At 41.6% G+C, this 23,548-nt stretch overlaps 1 protein-coding gene across 1 annotated transcript in view; it reads left to right on the top strand.

The window, feature by feature from the left end:
• The window catches only part of LOC122557468 (sodium- and chloride-dependent neutral and basic amino acid transporter B(0+)-like), a 52,029-nt gene extending 29,752 nt beyond the window's left edge, over positions 1–22,277 (top strand). The window contains exons 6-14 of the mRNA XM_043705227.1: positions 922–1,054; positions 2,701–2,841; positions 6,398–6,626; positions 10,033–10,158; positions 13,896–14,014; positions 18,803–18,902; positions 20,130–20,239; positions 20,340–20,510; positions 22,075–22,277. Coding sequence (XP_043561162.1) covers positions 922–1,054; positions 2,701–2,841; positions 6,398–6,626; positions 10,033–10,158; positions 13,896–14,014; positions 18,803–18,902; positions 20,130–20,239; positions 20,340–20,510; positions 22,075–22,224 — 1,279 coding nt within the window. The 3' untranslated portion in view covers positions 22,225–22,277. The remainder of the gene's footprint in view (positions 1–921; positions 1,055–2,700; positions 2,842–6,397; positions 6,627–10,032; positions 10,159–13,895; positions 14,015–18,802; positions 18,903–20,129; positions 20,240–20,339; positions 20,511–22,074) is intronic.
• Positions 22,278–23,548: the final 1,271 nt, after the last annotated feature.

Genomic DNA, 23,548 nt, shown 5'->3' with positions numbered 1-23,548 from the left:
ATCCATCTTCAGAAATTTCTATCCATACTAACATGCTACCATGCACCGTGCCCCCCACCCCCCAGCTTTTATTTCCTGCAAATACCTTGGATGTGACACCTTAACAATAGAACCCGGAGATCCATGAATAGTACATCTACAGGCTTTCCTTTAACTCCAGAGCTTATTACTCATCCAAAGAATGTCACTAAATGAGTTACATAATATTTTCCTCTAACAAAATCATACTAACCCTTCCTGATGACCTCATGTTTTTGTAATAATGCAGAAATAACCTCCTTTTTACAATGTAATATCAGTGCCTTAGATGAGGGGAGTGAAGAAATGGTGTATAAATTTGCAGATGACACCAAGGTAGATAGGAAAGAATATTATATCCTCTAGAAATTTAGCCAGAACCAAAATATTTGTTTTGACACATATGCCAAAGCATTGCCATTTTCTGATTAATACCGTTAACTCCCTATCTCACTCACTAAAGGGCCAACACTTGCTTTACCTATTTTTAAAAATATCTATAGAAATTAGAAATCTGTAGAAATCTCCGGATATTTTTAAGATTCTGGCCAAGTATCTGACCTACCAGTCTTCTCTGCACAGTCATATGTTTTTTCCTTAAGTCTGATGTTTTCCCTGACCTCTTTTGTTAACCATAGATTCTCCCTTTAGAACTTTATACCTTTATACATTAAGATTATATACTATGATGCTGTGATGTCTTTTAAATGTGCATTGAACATGAAAGATAAAATAATACAGATAAATAGAGAAAATAGCCAGCAGATCTACAAGCTTGTTCCTTGATGCCTGGAGTTTTGGAATAACACATTTCCAGCACCTACTGGCGACACGTATTTCATGTATCAGTATCAATACTTGCAAATATTATCTTACATAAAATATGTCTTGTTAATTATTTAGCAAAGTGGTTTTGGACCGTGGCAGTTCAATGGATGAGACTGGGAAGGTAGTCTGGTATTTAGCCCTCTGTCTGCTTCTAGCCTGGGTCACAGTTGGGGCGGCGCTATTTAAAGGAATCAAATCTTCAGGAAAGGTAAAATGATCAGTGATGAATCACTTGGTAACAATGTCCAGTTTTTTGCTGTAAAATATGAACAAACTGCAATCGTTTTTAAATCATTCAGATTATCATTGGGAATGCGCAGGTGTGAAGTGTCAAAGGGAGTGTGCAAGCCTCCAGATAGGTGAATCATCCAACCCATTTGAGCACCACCTTCCTCACATGTGGCAGCATTTGCAAAAACCCCCATTTTAAAACAAAATTCACATTGCCCATCACTAATTGACAACTATACTGCTGTGGATCTGGAGCCGTATGTAGGCCAGAGGATGTGGAGATTGCAGATTTCCTTCTTTGAAAGATATTATTGAGCCAGACAGGTTCCCTGACAATCATCAATGGTTTTATAAGGAGAAAGTTCTTAATATTTTTGTTCAAATTCCATCATCTGGCTATGGGGGGGATTATTCAAACCCAGGTCTTGTGAACAGAAGCACACTTCCTGGGTTAATAGCCAAGCAATTATGCCAGTAGGCCTTTGCCTCCCCGATGCAAAATAGGAAAACATCATCAGCACCTAAGCCTATTCCACCATTCAATAAGGTCATGACTGATCTCTTTGTATTTAGGATCCTGCGTTCTCACCCATCTCGGATAAGCCTCAATTCCTCTGCCTGTTGTCCATTAACTCAGAATAGCCGAGCAATTATGCCAGTAGGCCTTTGCCTCCCCGATGCAAAATAGGAAAACATCATCAGCACTTAAGCCTGTTCCACCATTCAATAAGGTCATGACTGATCTCTTTGTATTTAGGATCCTGCGTTCTCACCCATCTCGGATAAGCCTCAATTCCTCTGCCTGTTGTCCATTAACTCAGAACCCACTGAGCTGGAGTGGAAGCAAGTCTTCCTCAATCCCAAAGGATATCTCAGGAGAAGTGGGACAGTACCAAACTAGGAACAGTCCCATGCACATTTGAATTAGGAAGAAAAGTAGGTGACGTGGTCTCTCAGCTGAAAATGTGTTGCTGGAAAAGCGCAGCAGGTCAGGCAGCATCCAAGGAGCAGGAGAATCGACATTTCGGGCATAAGCCTGAAGAAGGGCTTATGCCCGAAACATCGATTCTCCTGTTCCTTGGATGCTGCCTGACCTGCTGTGCTTTTCCAGCAACACATTTTCAGCTCTGATCTCCAGCATCTGCAGTCCTCACTTTCACCTTGACGTGGTCTCTCAGGGCTAGTGCACCATTCAATTTGATTGTGGTTGATCATCTACACCCAATCATTTTCATCTTTTACTTATCAAGAAGCTATCAATCTTTACCTCAAAACTATTCAAAGGCTTTGCTTCTACCACCTTTTGAGGAAAGCTGTTTCAAGGTTCACAAACATCTGTGAAAAAGAATTTCTACCTCATCTACGTCTCAAATTGTGACCCTTGTCACTGGTCACATGATCTTCTTCAGCCCTAAACATTTTGATTTTATCTTAGTATGAGTTGTAAATAAGTATTTAGATGCAGTTACAACATGATGCAAATACACTCAATGTTTATTCCACATTCCTCTGTGGTTGTTGCTTGGATTGCAAGTCTATTAGTTTTCCAGTCAATTGGATCCCATCATGTAAATGTTGAGTAAGAAATGCAGGAAAATCTAACAAGTATCTCTCCATGTTCAGGTGGTTTATTTCACTGCTGTATTCCCTTATTTGGTTCTAACCATACTCCTGATCCGAGGGCTTACCCTGGAGGGAGCCTATCAAGGAATCGAATACTATATTGGAAGCCAGTCAGACATCTCCAAACTGACCAATGCTGAGGTAAATATCACTGAATTATCAATTTCATCTCTCTTTCACAGTCAAACTGTTTTAACTTTGATATATATGTGACTCATTTTGAAATGATGGCAGCAGAATGTGAAAAGGTAACTGTGGGTGTGAGATCTGACTGTTTAGTTGCCTTCTATCACATTTTTGTTATGGGCCGTTGTCTTACATCAAGGCATTGACGAGATTTTGTATCCCCTGCTCTGACTGTGCAAGAGTGAACTGCCCATGACTTGTATGAACTATTTGATGTTGTTGGTTAAATTGATAAATGTTAAACCCACTATACAACCCATACCAGTGATGCTGAACAGGTAATAATCTAAAAAAGGAATACAAAGAACAAAGAAAATTACAGCACACGAACAGGCCTTTCGGCCCTTCAACCCTGTGCCAGTCCAGATCCTCTATCTAAACTTGTCACCTATTATCTAAGGATCTGTATCCCTCTGCTCCCTGCCCATTCATGTACCAGTCTAGATACATCTTCATTGACACTATTGTGCCCGCCTCTACCACCTTACTGGCAACATGTTCCAGGAACCCACCATCCTCTGCGTAAATAACACTCCACGCAGATCTCCCATAAACCTTTCCCTCTCACCTTGAACTCTTGACCTCTAATTGAGTCCCCCACTCTGGGAAACAGCACCTTGTCTATACCTCTCATGATTTTGCAGACTCAATCAGGTCCCCCCTCAAACTCCATCTTTCTAATGAAAATAATTCTAATCTAATCAGCCTGTCTTCATAGCTAGTGTCCTCCATACCAGGATATCCTGGTGAACACCCTCTGCACTGTCTCCAAAGCATCCACATCCTTTTGGTAATGTGGCGACCAGAACTGTACCTAGTATTCCAAATATGGCTGAACCAACTGTAACATTACCTGCCAACTCTTGTACTCAATACCCTATCCAATGAAGGAATGCATGCCATATGCCTTCTTGACCACTCTATTGACCCGTGCTGCCACCTTCAGGGTACAATGGACCTGAACAGCCAGATCTCTCTGTACAGCAATTTTCCCCAGGACTTTTCCATTTGCTGTATAGTTCTCTCTTCAATTGGATCTTCCAAAATGCATCACTTCGCATTTGCCCGGATTGAACTCCATCTGCCATTTCTCCGCCCAACTCTCCAATCTGTCTATAGATTTGATTAGATTTCCTACAGAGTGGAAACAGGCCTTTCGGCCCAACTGGTCCACACTAACCCTCCAATGAGTAACCCACCCATTCCCCATGTTTATGCCTAACAAATGCACCTAACTCTATGGGCAATTTCGCATGGCCAGTTCACCTGACCTGCACATATTTGGACTGTGGGAGGAAACAGGAGCACCTAGAGGAAACCCACGCAGGCACAGAGAGAATGTGCAAACTCCACACAGACAGTCGTCTGAGGCTGGAATCGAACCCAGGTCCCTGGTGCTGTGAGGCAGCAGTGCTAACTACTGAGCCACTGTGCCACCCACTTATTTTTAAAACATCAACTTAATATGTTCTGCTGCATTCTCTGACAGTCACCTTCATGATCTGCTACTCCACAGTTTTTGTCTCATCTGCGAATTTGCTAATCAGACCATCTATAATTTCCTCCAGATTATTTATGTATATCACAAACAACAGTGGTCCCAGCACAGATCACTGTGGAACACAACTGGTCATAGTTCTCCATTTTGAGAAACTCCCTTCCACTCCCACTCTCAACCCAACCAGTACTCTATCAATCTAGCTAGTACACCTGGACCCCATGCAACACTTCCTCCATCAGCCTACCATGGGGAACCTTATCAAACACCTTACTGAAATCCATGCATATAACATCTACAGCCCTTCCCTCAATAATAAACTTTGTCACTTCCTCATGGAATTCTATTAAGTTGGTAAGACATGACCTCACTGATAAGCCCATTTTCTTCCAAATGGGAATAGATCATATCTCTCAGTATCTTCTCCAGCAGCTTCCCTACCACTGACATCAGGCTCACTGGTCTATAATTACCTGGATTATCCTTGCTACCATTCTTAAGGGGACAACATTAGCAATTCCCCATTCCTCCAGGACCTCACCCATGTTCAAGGATGCTGCAAAGGAATCTGTTAAGGCCCCACCTATTTTCCTCTCTTACATCCCTCAGTAACCTGGGATAGATCCCATCCGGACCTGGGGATGTGTCTACCTTAATGCCTTTTAGAATACCCAACACTTCCTCCCTCTTTATGCTGATTTGACCATCCGTCATGTCCCTCTCCTCGGTGATTACCAATGCAAAGTACACATTAAAAATCTCACTCATTTTCTCTGACTCCATGCATAACTTTCCTCCTTTGTCCTTGAGTGGGCCAACCCTTTCTCTAGTTCCTCTCTTGCTCCTTATATATGAATAAAACGCTTTAGGATTTTCCTTATACCTGTTTGCTAAAGATATTTCATGATCCCTTTTAGCCCTCTTAATTCCTCGTTTCATATTGTTTCTACATTCCCAATATTCTTTCAAAGCATAATTTTCTTTTTCTTTTAATAAAAGTGTAATGGTCACTAGGTGCCAGTGTGCACTCTGTAAATAAATAACTGACACAGTGTCTGGAAAGCATGTCTTACAATGGAAAGCTGAAACTTTATTGCTGGAACAGCACTGCAGATCAGGCAGCATCTAGGGAACAGAAGATTCGACGTTTCGGGCACATGAAGAAGGGCATGTGCCCGAAACGTCGAATCTTCTGTTCCCTAGATGCTGCCTGACCTGCTGTGCTGTTCCAGCAATAAAGTTTCAGCTTTGATCTCCAGCGTCTGCAGACCTCACTTTCTCCTCTTACAATGGAAAGCACCAAAGGCTTTGGAGGTAGTTTAGCAACAGGCAGGAGAATCATAGGATACCTACAATATGGAAGCAGGCCATTTGGTCCATCAAGTCCACACTGACCGTCCAAAGAACATCTCACTCAAATCCAACCCACCCTTGTAAACCTGCATTTCCCCATGGCAAATCTCCCTAACCTGCACATTCTTTGGACTGTGGGAGAGAAACCACAGCAAACCCATACAGACATAAGGAGAATGTGCAAACTCCACACAGACAGCCACCCAAGACTGAAATCAAACCCAGGTTCCTAGTGCTTATAGGAAACTTTGCTAACCACTGAGTCACTGTGCTGCCCAGTTACCAGACAGGGGAGACAGAAAAATTATCCTATTACAGTGGAGCTATCAATGATCCAGAGTGAACTTCAACCAGTCAGCACATCCCATGTTCCTGGTCTAGATTAGAGTGGTGCTGAAAAAGCACAGCAGGTCAGGCAGCATCCGAGGAGCAGGAAAATCAATGTTTCGGGCAAAACATCGATTTTTCTGCTCCTCTGATGCTGCCTGAACTGCTATGCTTTTCCAGCACTACACTAATCTAGACTCTGATCTCCAGCATTTGCGGCCTTCACCCATGTTCACATCATCCCCTGTTCCTCATAGCTACTATAGTTTGACCAACGGAATGCACTGTACCCAAATCTCCCACTGTTGACTTATTCTACATTCTATTTCCCAGGTCTGGAAAGATGCTGCAACACAAATCTTTTATTCAATCGCAGTAGCTTTTGGAGGCTTAACAACACTGTCATCCTACAACAAATTCCACAACAACTGCTACGCAGATACCATCATTGTCTGTGTTGTTAATTGTGCTACGAGTGTGTATGCTGGATTCACCATCTTCTCCGTCCTTGGACACATGGCTCATATACAAGACAAGCCTGTCTCAGAGATTGCACAGTCAGGTATCTGCACTCCAAATTACTGTATTGTGCGCCAGTATTTCTCAAATGAAGAGATGAGATTGCTCTACTCAATGTTTGCGAGTGTGTGGTGAGCAGGGTAAGCGAAGTGCAATCTCTGAAACATCAGTAAAGATCTCTGAATTCCAGGCAATTAAACTGTTGTTGATGTTCATTCACCATTATCTCAAGACTATAAGATTACTAAAAAGGAAGTCATGCTGTTTTAAAGTAATAGACTGATAGAAGTTGACAGCACAGCTCTTCAGCTCAACTTGCCCACGCCGCTCAATTTTCACAATTCAAACTAATCCCATTTGTCTGTCTTTGGTCCATTTCCCATTCATGTATCTGTCCAAATATTTCTTAAATGATAAAATTGTACTCATCGCCACCACTATCTCTGGCAGCCCATTCCAAACACTCACTGCCCTCTGTGTGAAAACAGTTACCCCTCTGGACCCTTTTGTGTCTCTCCCCTCTCACCTTAAACCTACGGCCTCTGGTTTTAGACACATCTACCATGGGGATAGGCTGTCTGCTGTCCACCTTTTCTATGCCTCTCATGATTTTATTGATCTCTGAAGGTCACCCTTCAGAGTCCTACACTCAAGGGAAAACTGTTCCAACCGATCCAACCTCTCCTTGTAACTCAAACCTTCCAGTCCAGGTAGCATCCTAGTAAATCTTTTCTACATTCTTTCTAGTTTAATTATATCCTTTTTATAGTAGGGCGACCAAAACTGTATGCAGTACTCCAAATGTGGCCTCACATTGTATAGCTGTAACAAGACATTCCATCTTGTATACTCAGTGCTCTGACGGATGAAAGCAAGTATGCTGAAATTGTTCTTCACCACTCTGTGTACCTGTGACTTCACTTTCAAGAAGCTATGAACCTTTTTTGCTAGATCTTTTTGTCCAAAACACTCCGTAGGGCCCTACTATTGACTGTGTAAGTCCTGCTCTGGTTTGATCTATCAAAATGCAACACCTCACATTTATCTGAATTAAATTCAATCTGCCGTTCCTCAGCCCACTGGCCCAGATGATAAAGATCTCACTGCATTTTCAGATAACCTCTGCACTCTCCACTGTACCACTCATCTTGATGTCATCCACAAACTTACTAACCATACCTCCTGAAGTCTTATCCAAATCATTTATATAAATGACAAATAAGAGTGTACCAAACACTGATCCTTGAGGCACACTGCTGGTCACAAGCCTCCAGTTTGAAAGGCAACCCTCCACCACCACCCTCTGACTGCTGCCTTCAAGCTAATTTTGTATCTAGTTGGCCAGCTCTCCATGTATCCCGTGAAATTTAACCTTACCCAACAAACACCATGTGTTACCTTGTCAAAGGCCTTGCTAAAGTCCCTGTAGATAACATCTACCACTCTTCCCTCATCAATTGGTCACCCCTTCAAAAGACTCAATCAAATTTGTGAGACACAACATCCCACACTCAAAACCCTAGTTAGTCCTTGTCTCTCAAAATGCATGTAGATCCTATCTCTCAGAATCACTTCCAACAACTTACCCACTACAGATATTAGGCTCACTGGTCTCTCATTCCCAAGCATTTCCATGCAGCCCTTTTTATACCATGACTCCATACTTTAGATATTAGTGACAAGGACCTAACTTTGGATACAGTCTTCACTTCATGTGGTAATCTGTTATTAAAACTTTAAGCAATAACCCATATTCACAACACCAGTCGATTAATGAGATGGTTAATTCACTATATGTCTTCCCATGTCAAGTCATGCTTTCCTGGCTGTGTCCTTGACAACTGTGATATTTTCCTTTCCGACCCTGGTGCCTTAGCAATATAAGGTAATGCCTTCGATCAGATCGAATTGTGGGATTAGCAACACCACCCTAGCGAAGCAAGCCCACATGCACATGGCCATTTTCTGATCTTAGTGGTAGGTCACTGAGTGCCAGCAATGGATGTGACACTTGTAACTTAGTAAGGCAGGAAAAAAGCCACTGACACATGTCTGCAGATCATTGTCCACGAAAGTTGAGTTAAGAGGGAATCTGGTGGTGGTGGTGGTGACCATTCGATTGATATGCTCTGATCTGTCCCAATGTGTATATGTGTGTCCCCGATTCATTAAAACTGCCTCAGTCCTTTTAGAAAGAAGTTTAACATGAGCCCCAGTCATAATGCTTTTGGTCAGAATTCACCTCCCTTCTGAACTCTCTACCTAGTGCTTCACTGACCTTCAGATGCTGATCCACATCACAACTGATTACAAACAGAAACACAAGACATAATAAAAAGCATTATAGTATGGTAGAACTTTACACAAACCTCAAAATGCTTTGAGCTGAAAATGTGTTGCTGGAACAGCGCAGCAGGTCAGGCAGCATCCAGGGAACAGGAGAATCGACGTTTCGGGCATAAGCCCTTCCTGAAGAAGGGCTTATGCCCGAAACTTCAATTCTCCTGTTCCCTGGATGCTGCCTGACCTGCTGCGCTGTTCCAGCAACACATTTTCAGCTCTGATCTCCAGCATCTGCAGACCTCACTTTCTCTTCAAAATGCTTTGACAAGACTCTAGGAATTAATTAATACAGGGCTCATCAATCCACCATCCTTCCTGTGCTATAGAGGTTTAACAAATGAAGTATTTCGTACATAGCTGCAGTAATTACTGGGCTATCTATGGAGGTGGCTAACATACACAGGACTCTTTATCTCCCTGATTAGTCACATCACTTGCAAAAACACGGTGACTTTGTTCTCATCAGACTATACTTTCCCAAATGCATTAAGATTTCCTTAATAATAGTTTCCAGCATTTTCCTGCTGACTGAAGCCAGGCTGAACACCTGGTAAAGCAGTCAGCCACATTGGTCACATTGTGTCCACTGTTAAGCTCTGAATAAGTGAAAGTCTTGACAACTTATGCTGGGGGCCCAGCCAACGGGGCATCTTCGAAACTTGGGGTATGTCAGCTCATTTTCTCCAATTACTGGTGTTAACCTCAAGGCAAAGGAAGGGCAGAGCGTGGTGAGGATGGATCTGCCCACACTTTTGTTAATGTGTCAATACAGAAAAACCCCATTAAGTGGCCTACAGTTCACCTTGGCTTTTATGCCACATTCCAATTCCAGATAAGAAAATACAATGGAAAACCAGCTCCAGGTCTCTGCACACATATGCTCGAACTCACTGTGAATTTGGAAAGATACAGGCCTACTTTTTTTTGATTACTATTATTGGATTTTAAATTTTGCATTTAGTTTCACATTTTGAAAAAGTCTTATGGAATGATCAATGCCATAATACAAGATTTTTATTTTCCAATTAAATAAATGCCCCTCAGTATACAGTTTATCACTTTTAATTTGCATTCATTTCTCCATTTCAATTCTATCCACTGTTCAGGTTTCGGTTTGGCTTTCATTGTCTACCCAGAGGGCCTTACACAGTTGCCATTTTCACCTTTATGGTCCATTTTATTTTTCATCATGCTGTTCACTCTGGGACTCGACAGTCAATTTGCAACTGTAGGTAAGAGTGACAAATTTCATCATTCACTTCACCACTTCTATGTAAAGAGGATTATGTCACTTGTGTTTTGTGCTATTGTTTGATTATGAACACATGAATTAGTGGGCGGCACGGTGGCACAGTGGTTAGCACTGCTGCCTCACAGCGCCAGAGACCCGGGTTCAATTCCCACCTCAGGCGACTGACTGTGTGGAGTTTGCACGTTCTCCCCGTGTCTGCGTGAGCCCCCTCCGGGTGCTCCGGTTTCCTCCCACAGTCCAAAGATGAGCAGGTCAGGTGAATTGGCCATGCTAAATTGCCCGTAGTGTTAGGTAAGGGGTAAATGTAGGGGTATGGGTGGGTTGCGCTTCGGCGGGTCAGTGTGGACTTGTTGGGCCGAAGGGCCTGTTTCCACACTGTAATGTAATGTAATCTAATGTAATCTAATCTAATAGCAAGAACTTAGCTCCCAGAGCAAATCAAATTGGCTGTACAGGACTTTGGTCAGGCCACATTTGGAATATTGCATGCAATTCTGGTCTCCTTCCAATGAGAAAGATGTTGTGAAACTTGAAAGGGTTCAGAAAAGGGTTCAGAAAAAGAAAGGAATTGGTGGAGCATGATCTCAGGGACAAGGATGTTGCCAGGGTTGGAGGATTTGAGCTATAGAGAGAGGTTGAATAGGCTGGAGCTGTTTTCCCTGAGATCATCCTCCACCAATTCCTTCTCCTAGGCAGATAACGACATATAGCATGTGTCTCTTCTGGCTCCGCACATTGATTCCCTCCTTTGTCCTTGAGAGGGCCAACCTTTTCCCTGGCTACCCTCTTGCTTTTTATATATGTATTAAAAGCCTTAGGATTCTCCTTAATCCTGTTTACTAATGACTTTTTTTGGTCTCCTTCCTATTGGAAGGATGTTGTGAGACTTAAAAGAGTCCAGAAAAGATTTACAAGGATGTTGCCAGGGTTGGAGGATTTGAGCTATAGGGAGAGGTTGAATAGGCTGGGGCTGGTTTCCGTGGAGCGTCGGAGGCTGAGGGCTGACCTTATCGAGGTTTATGAAATCATGAGGGGCATGGTTAGGATAAATAGACAAAGTCTTTTCCCTGGGGTAGGGAAGTCCAGAAGTAGAGGGCATAGGTTTAGAGTGTGAGAAGAAAGATATAAAATGTCTTGTATGGAATGTGTATGGAATGAGCTGCCAGAGGAAGTGGTGGAGGCTGGTACAATTACAGCATTAAAAGGTATATGGATGGGTATATGAATTGGAATGGTTTAGGAGGATATGGGCCAAGTTCTGGCAAATAAGACTAGATTGGGTTGGGATATCTGGTCAGCATGGACGGGATGGACCAAAGGGTCTGTTTCCATGCTGTACATCTCCATGACTCTATGACTCTAAATAAATCACGCCCCTCAATTCACATGCCTGGATGCTATCCTTCCATGCTAAGGCATGACTATTTCATCCGAGACAACTTCAATTATTTCAGCAATCACAAGTTTGCGTGCATGGAGTTCCAGATTTATAGTACTTTTGTGATAAAACACAATTCCAGATTTCCTTCCTGAGTAATCCAACTCCTATTTTAAAATTGCGACTCCATGTCCTTGATTCCCTCACCAGACAAACTGTTTGTCACCTCTCAAATTTTTTTAACATTTTAACTGACTCAGTCAGATCACGCTCAATTCCCTATCCTTAAGAAACTACCAGATTCAGAAGTGAAGACGCTAACAGCTCAGAACAGGATCTGACGATGTGGAGAGGTTAATGGATTTCAGGCACATTGCTCCAGTCCAGCTTCTGGGGAAAGCCAAGGGATTAGAAGAAATATGACCAAGAATAACCACCATTTATAGGATCCATCCAATTTTAATTTTCATTTGTTTCTTTAAATTAAACTGCAGGAAAACAACATTCTCCCCTTGTCTGCGTGGGTTTGCTCCGTTTTCCTCCCACAATCCAAAGATGGGCAGATTAGGTGGATTGGCCATGCTAAATTGCCCATAGTGTCCAGGGAGGTGCAGGTTAGGTGCATTAGTCTGGGGTAAATGTAGCATTGGGGAATGGTCCTGGGTGGGTTACTCTTCGGATGGTCGGTGTGGATTTGTTGGGCCGAACGGCTTGTTTCCACACTGTAGGGATTCTATGATACAAATTCAAACTAATAACAATAAGATAGGAACTGCTGGCTTCTCCGGCAGTGCAGAGGATGTTTGCAAGAATGATCCCTGGAATTAAAGTTTTGTTTTATGAGGAGAGGTTGGGGACTCTGCGTACTTGATGTAGTTCAGAAGGATGAGGTGGGCATCTGATTGAAACTTACAGAATACTGACAGGCCTGGGATAGATTGGACATGGAGAAAATGTTTCCACTACTAGGGGAGTCTAGGATGAAAGGGCACAGCCTTAGAATGAAGGGACGACCCTTCAGAACTGAGAGAGGGAAAGATGTCTTTGGCCAAAAGGCGGTGAACCCATGGAACTCAGTGGCGAAGAAGGTTGTGGAGGCTAAGTCATTGAGTGTATTTAAGACAGGGATAGACAGGTCCTTGATTAGTAAGGGGATCAAGGGTTATGGGAAGAAGGCAGGAAAATGGGGTTGAGAAACATATTGGAGGAGAAAGTGAGTACTGCAGATGCTGGAGATCAGAGCTGAAAATGTGTTGCTGGAAAAGCGCAGCAGGTCAGGCAGCATCCAAGGAGCAGGAGAATCGACGTTTCGGGCATAAACCCTTCTTCAGGAATGAGGAAAGTGTGTCCAGCAGGCTAAGATAAAAGGTAGGGAGGAGCGACTTGGGGGAGGGGCGTTGGAAATGCGATAGGTGGAGGGAGGTCAAGGTGAGGGTGACAGGCCGGAGTGGGGTGGGGGCGGAGAGGTCAGGAAGAAGATTGCAGGTTAGGAAGGCGGTGCTGAGTTCGAGGGATTTGACCGTCATGATTGAATGGCTGAGCCAACTTGTAAGGCCAAATGGCCTAATTTCTGCCCCAATATTTGAAGGTCATATTTTCTCACAGGATTCCTGTATTTTAAGGCAGAATGAAGTGAACTATTTCAGGAGAAAATAGGAAAAAAGCTCCACAACTAGTAAAGAAAGTTTCAACACGGCCTCACCTTTGCCTGAAGCATGATGTTGAAATGCTACTGAACATACATTAGAATCTAATTTAAATACACATTGCTGTTTAATTGATGTTCTGGTTATGAAGGACTGCTAATAAGCTGGTCACATTTCACCATGACTGTCTGCCATGGTTATTTCTACGTCAGCAGCCGATGGTCTTCAGTCTCACTCCAGAGACTGCTGCGGAGGATAGGATCCCAGACCTAGCTGAGCTGTCCAGTATTGTTGGAACTGCTGTCTTTTAGATAATCAAAGTAACCCTAAAATGAGGATTCATCTTGTGTGGAAACAATGCATACCATAGCATAAAGGGTGGGCTCTTCCCAGTTTCCTGGTCAATAGTTATCACTCAACCAGTATCACAAATTATCAGGTCACCATATCATTGCTATTTGTGGGCAACTTATTGCGCACATATCCAATAGTGAACTTACAACAATCCCTACACGTCACTGAAACTCTTTGGACCATCTTGAGTTCAGGCAAAATGCAAGACAATTTTTAAAAAAGATCTACTTTCATACATTCTGTGGTGTGCATGCTTCCAGTTATAGCAACTCGGCCTTAATTAAGACATTGATTTAGTAGAGACTGTTCAAGTTTCAATATATTTTATGTTTATGCCAGAAATAATTATGACAAGCTTGCATGACCAGTTCCCTGCACTTCTGCAATCAAAACGACATTATCTGTCAATTGTGACTTGTTTACTATTGTTTCTTTGCGGCCTCGTTTGTGTAACACAGGTAGGAAAGTCCCTTAACAGACGGCTAGACTTATGCATGTATGAACTAGTTGTTATGATATGTGATTTGATTCAGAAGAGAAGTTAAAACATAAATTGTTAATTAGTAGTCCAATATCTAATTATGTGAGATATTACATTTTCATAGAGTATGGGTATTTATAAAGCACGGGGCAGTTAATTTTTAAAATTAATTCCCTGAATGTGATTGGCGAAGGGGTGACCTTATAGAGGTTAATTAAAACATGAGGGGCATAAATAAGAGGAATAGCAAAGGTCTTCTTTTCCCAGGGTAGGGAAATCCAAAACTAGAGGGCATAGGTTTAAGGTGAGAGGGGAGAGATTTAAAAGGGACCTGAGGATCAACTTTTCCACACAGAGGGTGTTGCGAATATATAACAAGCTGCCAGAGGAAATCATGGAGGTTGGTACAATTACAACACTTAAAATGCATCTGAGAGTGTCCATGAAAAGGAAGGGTTTAGAGGGATATGGGCCAAATGCAGGCAGATGGGACTAGTTCATTTGAGGAAATCTGGTCAGCATGGATGAGTTGGGGCTGTTTCCATGCTGTATGACTCTATGTACACCTAAGATTTCTGAGCGAGTTCTGGAATCTGTTTTGTTTAAACTTGGGGGAGGCAGCCTTGGCTGAGTAAGAGAAACTTTCATTTTCACTTCTAACTTGAGTAGTATTTTAGTCCTGGGAAGACCTTGGAACAGGATGACTGTACAGAGAAGTGCTCCTAAGAAGAGAACATAGAACACTGCAGCGCAGTATAGGCCCTTTGGCCCTCGATGTTGCGCTGACCTCTGGAACCAATCAGAAGCCAATCTAACCTACACTATTCCATTTTCATCCATATGATTATCCAATGACCATTTAAGTGCCCTTAAAGTTGGCGAGTCTACTACCATTGCAGGCAGTCGTTTGTCCTATATCTATCACCCCTCAATTTAAAGCTATGTCCCCTCATATTCGCCATCACCATCCAAGGAAAAAGGCTCTCACTGTCCACCATACCTAACCCTCTGATTATCTTGTATGTCTCAATTAAGTCTGTCAACTTTCTTCTCACTAATGAAAACAGCATCAAGTCCCTCAGCCTTTCCTCATAAGACTTCTCTCCATACCAGGGAACAACCTAGTAAATCTTCTCTGAACCCTTTCCAAATCTTTCACATCCTTCCTATAATTCAGTGACCAGAACTGTATGCACTACTCCAAGAGCGACCAGACAAGAGTTTTGCACAGCTGAAACATGATCTCATGGCACAGAAACTTAATCCCTCTACCAATAAAACTTAACACATCGTATACCTTCTCAACAACCCTATCAACCTGGGTGGCAACTTTCAGGGATTGTTCACATGGGCACCGAGATCTCTCTGCTCATCTACACTACCAAGAATCTTACCATTAGCCCAGTACTCTTTATTCCTGTTGCTCCTTCCAAAGTGAATCACCTCACACTTTTCTGCATTAAACTCCATTTGCCACCTCTCAGCCCAGCTCTGCAGCTTATCTATGTCCCTGTGTAACCTGCAACATCCTTCGGCGCTATCCATAACTCCGCCGACCTTAGTGTCATCCGCAAATTTACTAACCCATCCTTCTACGCACTCATCCAGGTCATTTACAAAGATGACAAACAGCAGTGGCCCCAAAAACAGATCCTTGTGGTACACCACTAATAACTGAACTCCAGGATGAACATTTCCCATCAACCACCACCCTCTGTCTTCTTTCAGCTAGCCAATTTCTAATCCAAAGTGCTGAATCACCCTAAATTCAATGCCTCCGTGTTTTCTGCAATAGCCTGCCGTGGGGCACCTCATCAAATGCCTTACTGAAATCCATATACACCATAAACCGCTTTACCCTCATCCACCTGTTTGGTCACCCTCTCAAATAATTTAATAAGGTTTGTGAGGCATGGCCTACCCTTCACAAAACCATGTTGACTATCCCTAATCAACGTATTCTTCTCTCGATGACTATAAATCCTATCTCTTATAACCTTTTCCATCACTTTACCTAGAATCGAAGTAAGTCTCACAGCTCTATAATTACCAGGGTTGTCTCTACTCCCCTTCTTGAACAAGGGGACAACATTTGCTCTCCTCCAGTCTTCTAGCAGCATTCCTGTCAACAGTGACGACATTAAGATCAAAGCCAAAGGCTCTACAATCTCCTCCCTGGCATCCCAGAGAATCCCAGGATAAATCCCATCCAGCCCAGGCGATTTATCTATATTCACACTTTCCAGAATTGCTAATACCTTCTCCTTATGAACCTCAATCCCGTCTAGTCTAGTGGCCTGCATCTCAGTATTGTCCTCGACAGCATTGTCTTTTTCCAGTGTGAATACTGATGAAAATATTCATTTAGCGTTTCCTCGATCTCCTTGGATTCTATGCACAACCTCCCATTACTGTCCTTGATTTGTCCTAATCTTTCCCTAGTCATTCTTTTGTTCCTGATATACCTATAGAAAGCTTTAGGATTTTCCTTGATCCTAACTGCCAATAATTTCTCATGTCCCCTCCTGGCTCTTAACTCTCTCTTTCGGTCTTTCCTGGCTAACTTTCAACTCTCAAGCACCCTAACTGCACCTTCACGTCTGATTCTAACATAAACCTTCTTCTTCCTCTTGACAAGAGATTCAACTTCTTTAGTAAATCACGGCTCCCCCACTCAACCACTTCCTCCCTGTCTGACAGGTACACACTTATCAAAGACACACAGTAGCTGTTCCTTGACTAAGCTCCACATTATAGTTGTGCCCATCCCTTGCAGTTTCCTTCCCCATCCTATGCATCCTAAATCTTACTAATCACATCATAATTTCCTTACCCCCCAGCTATAACTCTTGCCCTGTGGTATATACCTATCCCTTTCCATCCCTAAAGTAAACATAACTGAATTGTGGTCACTATCACCAAAGTACTCACCTACCTCCAAATCTAACATCTGGCCGGGTTTATTACCCAGTACCAAATCCTCCCTGACTTCCCAGAGAATCCTGGGATAAATCCCACCCAGCCAGGAGATAAATCCCAACCGTTCCAAATGATATCGTGAGTCAGGTACTGAAAGTGAACAGTTAGTGTTGGTTCCTGACCTGATTAAAAGAAAAACAGAAGTGGTTATTGAAGTGGAGTGCAGTGAAACTCAAGATTTTGATAGCTTCAGGAAAATACTATTGCAGTACCAGGTTAAAAATTGTAGTGCCAAAATAACTTAAACTGACTAAAGTGCGCCATACAGGAATACTGTTATGAACATATATGAATGGTGCTTTGGATACTAAACTAGGAGTGAGGTTTTGGATGCTATTCAAAACTGGTTTATTTCTTTTCAATTTAACAAGCAGTAGTTTGGGATTAATGAAACTATAATTTTTATCATCTGTGTAAAATCTTTGGATTTGAATTGTAAGTCGATACTTTGAATCATTGTGTTTGTACTAAACTTCTGTTTTATTGTTAAAGGAATGCTACAGCATTGCTTACTTGAGGTTTAGTGAGACACCACTTTGCTAAAGCCAAAACAAATAAAGTTATGATCCATCAAGTTGGGTTCTTGCCTGTGATCTGACTCGTGGGGTGATACCATTAGCTGGGATCATAGCGAGTTCCAGAATTTAACCCAATGACGGTGTGTGATTGGGAGGGGGACTTGGATGTAGCATTGTACCCGTGCACTTCCTGTTATCCTTCTGGCTGGTAGAGATTATGCATACAGTCGGCACAGCCTTAATAAACTGCTGCTGCACATCTTGTAGTTAGCACCACCACAGCCATTTGCACCATGCCACACTAAATTACACATCAAAGCTTCCCATCTAAATGTGGCAAGCATCTACCTGCATGGGAGCAGTCATTGATGACCAAACAAAGGGGGATTCCTCCAAATCTTTAGGCAGCTTGCTCAAGTCTGCCCATTTGACAAACTCTGCTGCTGGTTGTAGAATCCTAATAGCGATGTGATGTGGCCCTGAAGAGGCTATTGAAGTGTCCCAAAAGGCCTGGGTTAGGAAGGCTGCACATAACCTACTGCCATCCCAGATTTAATCGGGGCAAGGTGATGGACTCATCATCTTATATCTCCCCAACCAACTCCCACCACCAGATCCCAACCAACTGCCTTTGGGAATTCCATCCTGTGATGACACGAGAGGTTGTGAGAGAAGGCCAGAGGTTATGAAAGAGCAGTCATTATTGCAAAAACTAAAGGCTAGGGATGTTGGAAATCAAAACTCTCAGCAAAAGCTGTTGGAAGTGCTCAGCAGATCTGAAAGCAGAGAAGCAGTGTTTATGTTTCAGGTTGATGATGTTTCATCAGAGAAGTCAGAAACAGTTTTCAACAAATGATGAGTGGGAATGTGGAATTAGAATGAATAGGAAGATCTAAGGTAGGGTGGAAGACAGGAAAGATTAAATGATCAAAGAGTTCATAATGCAAGACTAATGCAAATAGTATCTAAGTAATACAAGATGTGGCTGGAGAAGGTGTGAATGGTCAGATCCTGAATGGTTACCAACTGAAAGCAAAAAAAGAAGTTCTCAGTCAAAACCTGCAAAGAGAAATGGAACAAAATGAGGTCAGTAATTGTTGATCTCAGTGTTCAATCTAAAGAAGTTCGATTGCTGAGGTCCTAACCATCAAGCCAAACTTTACTGAAACATAATTCATATTGGATAATTTGTATTGAAGGAAAAAAACTGTTTAGTTTTGGTTTTATGGTAATGTACAGTATTTTAAAGAATTCCATTGTCTCCTCAGGCTGGGATTTACTGGGTGAATTTAATTGATCATTTCTGTGCTGGCTGGGCTCTCCTGATAATCGGTGGTCTGGAGTTTATTGGGATTAGCTGGATCTATGGTAAGCACAACACAAACATAAAGACATCCATAAATGAAAGAAGCATTGGTCTCAGTGTATCTTCAACAGGAGCAATCAACCTAGTGAGAAATTTCTGGTGCCCTCCACTTAAAAGATGACTGTTAAAAAGAAGCTTCCTTTACTTGTCCAATAGGTTAAGTCATAGACGCGTACAAAAGAAAAATGATCATCCTGTTGGAAAATCCTATGAGACTTTCAAATCATTAAACATAGGAGCAGTTATAGGCCATTCAGCCCATTGAGTCTGCTTTGCCATTCAATGAGGTAATGGCTGATCCGATAATCCTCAACTCCACCTTCCAGCCTTTTCCCCCACAGCCCTTGATTCCCTTAGTGATGAAATGTTGCCCATCTTGAATGTATTTAATAATCCAGCCTTGACTGCCCACTGCCCATTGAAGAATTCCTGCTCAATCTACTGTGTCCAGCTCTGGTCACCATGTTGTAAAAAAGATATTATTAAGCTGGAGAGACTTCAGAAGAGAGTTACCAGGATGTTGCCAGGAATGAAGGGTTTAATTAAAAAGAGAGTCTGGTTAGACTGGAACACTTTTCACTGGAGCGAAGGGGGTTTAGGGGAGACCTTATAGAGGTTTGTAAAATCATGAGGGGCACTGATAAGGTGAATGGCAAGTGTCTTTTCCCAAGCGTGGGGGATTTCAAGACTAGGGGGACTGTTTTAAGATGAGAGGAGAAAGATTTAAAAATCGACATGCGTGGCAATTTTTTTTTCACACAGAGAGTGTGGAATGACTTTGCAGGCAAAGTGGTGGATGCGGGTACAGTTATAATGTTTGAAAGAAATTTAGATAAGTACATGAATAGGAAATGTTTGGAGGAACATGGGCCAAGTGCAGGCAAGTAGGACTAGTTTAATTTGGGATTATGATAGGTGTGGACTGGTTGGACTGAAAGGTCTGTTTCCAAGTTGTATGGCTCTGTGATTCTCCTCAAAAGAAAATCTCTGCATGCTAGGAATCAGCCATGTGAAACTTCTAATTGTTGCCTCCAAGGCCGGTATATCTGTCCTTCAAACCGGTTGCAGTATTTTATCTGTGTTCCAACTAGTGCTTTGCGGAAGTTTGGCAAGATTTCACACTTTTATACAACATTTCCTTTAAATAAAGGCCAACATTCCACTTGCCTTCCTTATCACCTTCTGAAAACAGAGGAAAATGTGACTCTTTGCTTCCTTGTTGTTCACAGGGGCAAACAGATTCATCAAGGACATTGAGATGATGATTGGGCAAAGGACTTGGCTCTTCTGGCTGTGGTGGAGAGTGTGCTGGTTTTTCATTTCTCCATGTTTGCTGGCAGTAAGGAGATATCTTTTTACTGATTTCGACTTAAAACAATCGAATCACAGATAGACGCTCTAAATCTGATTTCTTTTTTGTGATCTCTCATTTCATTCAGGTTATCATAATCTGGTCCTTAACAACATTCACCCCACCAACATACGGATCTGTTGAATACCCTGTCTGGGCAATAGCACTGGGCTGGTGTATGATCATCTTCTGTATTATGTGGATCCCCGTTGTGGCCGTGGTGAAAGTTGTCCAAGCTGAGGGCACCACCTTATGGAAGGTAAGGTCACAATTTGCCATTGTTTAGTTTTGTTTCAGATAAGGTTTGGGATGTCAGGACAGAAGTATAGAGTACTTTCCTATTTTTTTAAAGCAAAAGTGATGGAGACATGTGGAACGCAGATATATAAAAGAGAGCTGGAGAGCATTTGTCCTGAGCTCTGTTTTCAATCTAACAATTTTGATCTCATGTTTGAAGAGCATCCAACAATAAATTGTTTTATTTGTTTTATACCACTCATTCTTGTTTTATTGCTGCCTGAAGCTGCCAATTTTGTATCCATTGAAACCACTATGATGTTTATTCAGGACATGTGGGTGCTCATTTGGGAAACAAATAATGTTATTATTCCACATGTCTTATTGGGATTTGATTCAGATTCCTGAGGTTAAAGAATGATGACCTTGAAATTGATTTTGATCTCTTGCATTGAACAAAAGAAGAACATAAGAAATAGGAGCAGGAATAAGGCCTATTGCTCTTATATTAAATGTGATGGTAGCTGTTCTGACCTCAACTCTACTTTCCTACCCAATCACATATCACTATAAAGCAGTGTAATCTGCGCACCTTTAATGAAGTTAATGATATGACCACGGGAAATTAGTTCTCAGCTTTGTGAGGTTATAAGGTGCGTGCTGCAGTTAATGGCTAACTACTTTTACAAACAGACTTTTGACACGTTTGAACTTGGGGGATTGTATTTGCAATGAATAATGCAGAAGTTTCAAGTGTTCATCTTCAATGCCTCCTGAGAAGGCACATGCATTTTGGGCTTCTAAATGTACAACAAACAATAAGAAAAGACAAGTTACATTATGTCTCGCCATCAGTATGCCAGTCTAATTCCCAGATACATTTATCATGAAATCATCTCAGCACTATAATCTGTGACCTGAAAGTATAAAGATTTTAACTTTGTGTTAAATTGAGTTACCTGAAGCATTACGCACTGATGAAAAGATTCTACTCTTTGTAGCCAAATGGTTTAATATTAGCCTAAGCCCTAATGTGCCTATGAATGTGATATGTAAATGAGCTGAAATAAACAGCTGTTGGATCTTTCAATATCATAGTGTCAGTGTTCCTTCTAATTTTCTTTTTGCTTATTAGTATGTTCCCCACACCTAGTTCTTATGCTAAAGGCAATAACATAGCATTGCCTTAACAGGTAAAGATACCCTACAGGATGTAAAGCATACAATGTAAGTCATCTATATTATTGAAAGCTTTGACACCTCAATTATGCCTGTAAAATGAACACAAGGGAATTCAATTTCTAGACCAATTTTTTAACCACTGAGGTATCTACCATTAATTCCTACATTTTGAGGGCTAGTATTTTGCGAGCAGTGGGGAATCCAGAATGACCAGAACTTATTCTGTTAGAAATCCAGTAAATTGGATCACTGGAACAATACCAAAAAATTTCTGTTCAATGTAACAAGCAATATTGTATTCAAGCCTTAAGAAGCATAGAATGTAAAACTGCCAGCATACATTCTGTTTATAGTCCAAAAATGACAAACATAAGCTATTTAATCTCTTGTCTTTCTTTTCACAGAGAATTACTACAGCTTGCACATCGACACCAGACTGGGGTCCAAGCCTGGAGGAGCACCGAGGGGAAAGATACAAAAATCAGATTAACCCTGAACAACAATTTCGCAATGTGAAACTTCCAAATATTCGTGATATAATATCAAAGCTCTAGGGAAGATATTACTCCTTAGTTTGTGATTGATTTGTAAATAAACATTCTTTTTGGGGTGAAACTTTTGAAGGCAAATTGACTTTAAATATTTTTCAATCTGAATAATCATTTTTAAAGTCAAGATTATCCTGTGCAAAGTCACATTTCTGATACATTAATACAGATTTACAGTATTTTTCACAATAATGAGAGTCTGCTCGAATGTTGTTAAAATGTTTTGGGTTGCTAGATCTTCATTGGCGTTTGAAACATCATAGATCAGTCTCAAGTGTTTTGTTGCATTATGATAAAGATATCAGCAGTAAAGGCTTGTACGTTTAGATAATCACCTGACATCACAACGTGTGAGGTTCTCAATAAAAAGTTACTGACCTCACCGTCAGACGTTCCTCTAGGGTGCTGAGGTCATTGCTGGCAATCAATTTTGTCAATGTAATGTGCAGTACATCTGCAGCCACACAACTCAGTCTATACGTGTAAGTCTATGATATGGTAGCTCTGTAAGTATTTAATGTGGGAAATAAATTTCAAGACATTTTTTGTCAAAGAGAACCCAATTTTCTGTGCACATGTTATGTGAAATAACATATAAATAAATCACAAAGGTTTACTGTACATTGGCAAATCTTTTTAAAGGTATGACACTTTTATCAGCTTTAAGGCATTGACCACACGTTGATTGATAAGTGATGAGGGTATGCACATCACACATGAATATTTTTACAAAATGCATTAAAAACTGATTCAAAGAGTTGCTGGGGACATCATCATCACTCTGTTTGGTCACGCAGGTAATCCTTTTGAAGAAAATAATTTTCAAATGAATCCTATAGAAAGGATCTGATGGGCAAGATTTCATTTAATGTACTTTGTTGAAAATATAATACAAAAATGTCAGCATACCTCACAAATCCACTGGCAAACAATTATTCAATTAAATTTAACAAATTTCATAGAATTCCCGCAGTGTGGAAACATACCATTTGGCCCACTGAGTCCACACCAAAGAGCACCCCACCCAGTTCCACTTCCCTACCCTAACCCTGCATTTCTCATGGCTAATCCACCGAGCCCTATGAGGCAATTTAGCATGGCCATTCCGCTAAAGCTGCACATCTTTAGACTGTGGGTGGAAACCAGAGCAAACCCTGGGAGAATGTGCAAACTCCACTCACAAAACCATGTGAGACTTGAATTAAACTCTTGTCCCTGGTGCTGTGAGGCTGCATTGTTAACCACCGAGCCACTGTGCCAGTTTCACATTAAACTGAAATTACAAATATTACAAACGCACAAATAAGATTAAGAGCAGTTCCAAAGTTGT

This window comes from Chiloscyllium plagiosum, chromosome 15 (genome assembly GCF_004010195.1).
Source record: "Chiloscyllium plagiosum isolate BGI_BamShark_2017 chromosome 15, ASM401019v2, whole genome shotgun sequence".
NCBI lineage: Eukaryota > Metazoa > Chordata > Chondrichthyes > Orectolobiformes > Hemiscylliidae > Chiloscyllium > Chiloscyllium plagiosum.
Note: the sequence above shows the minus strand (reverse complement) of the source record. Positions and strands in the feature narration are given on the sequence as shown.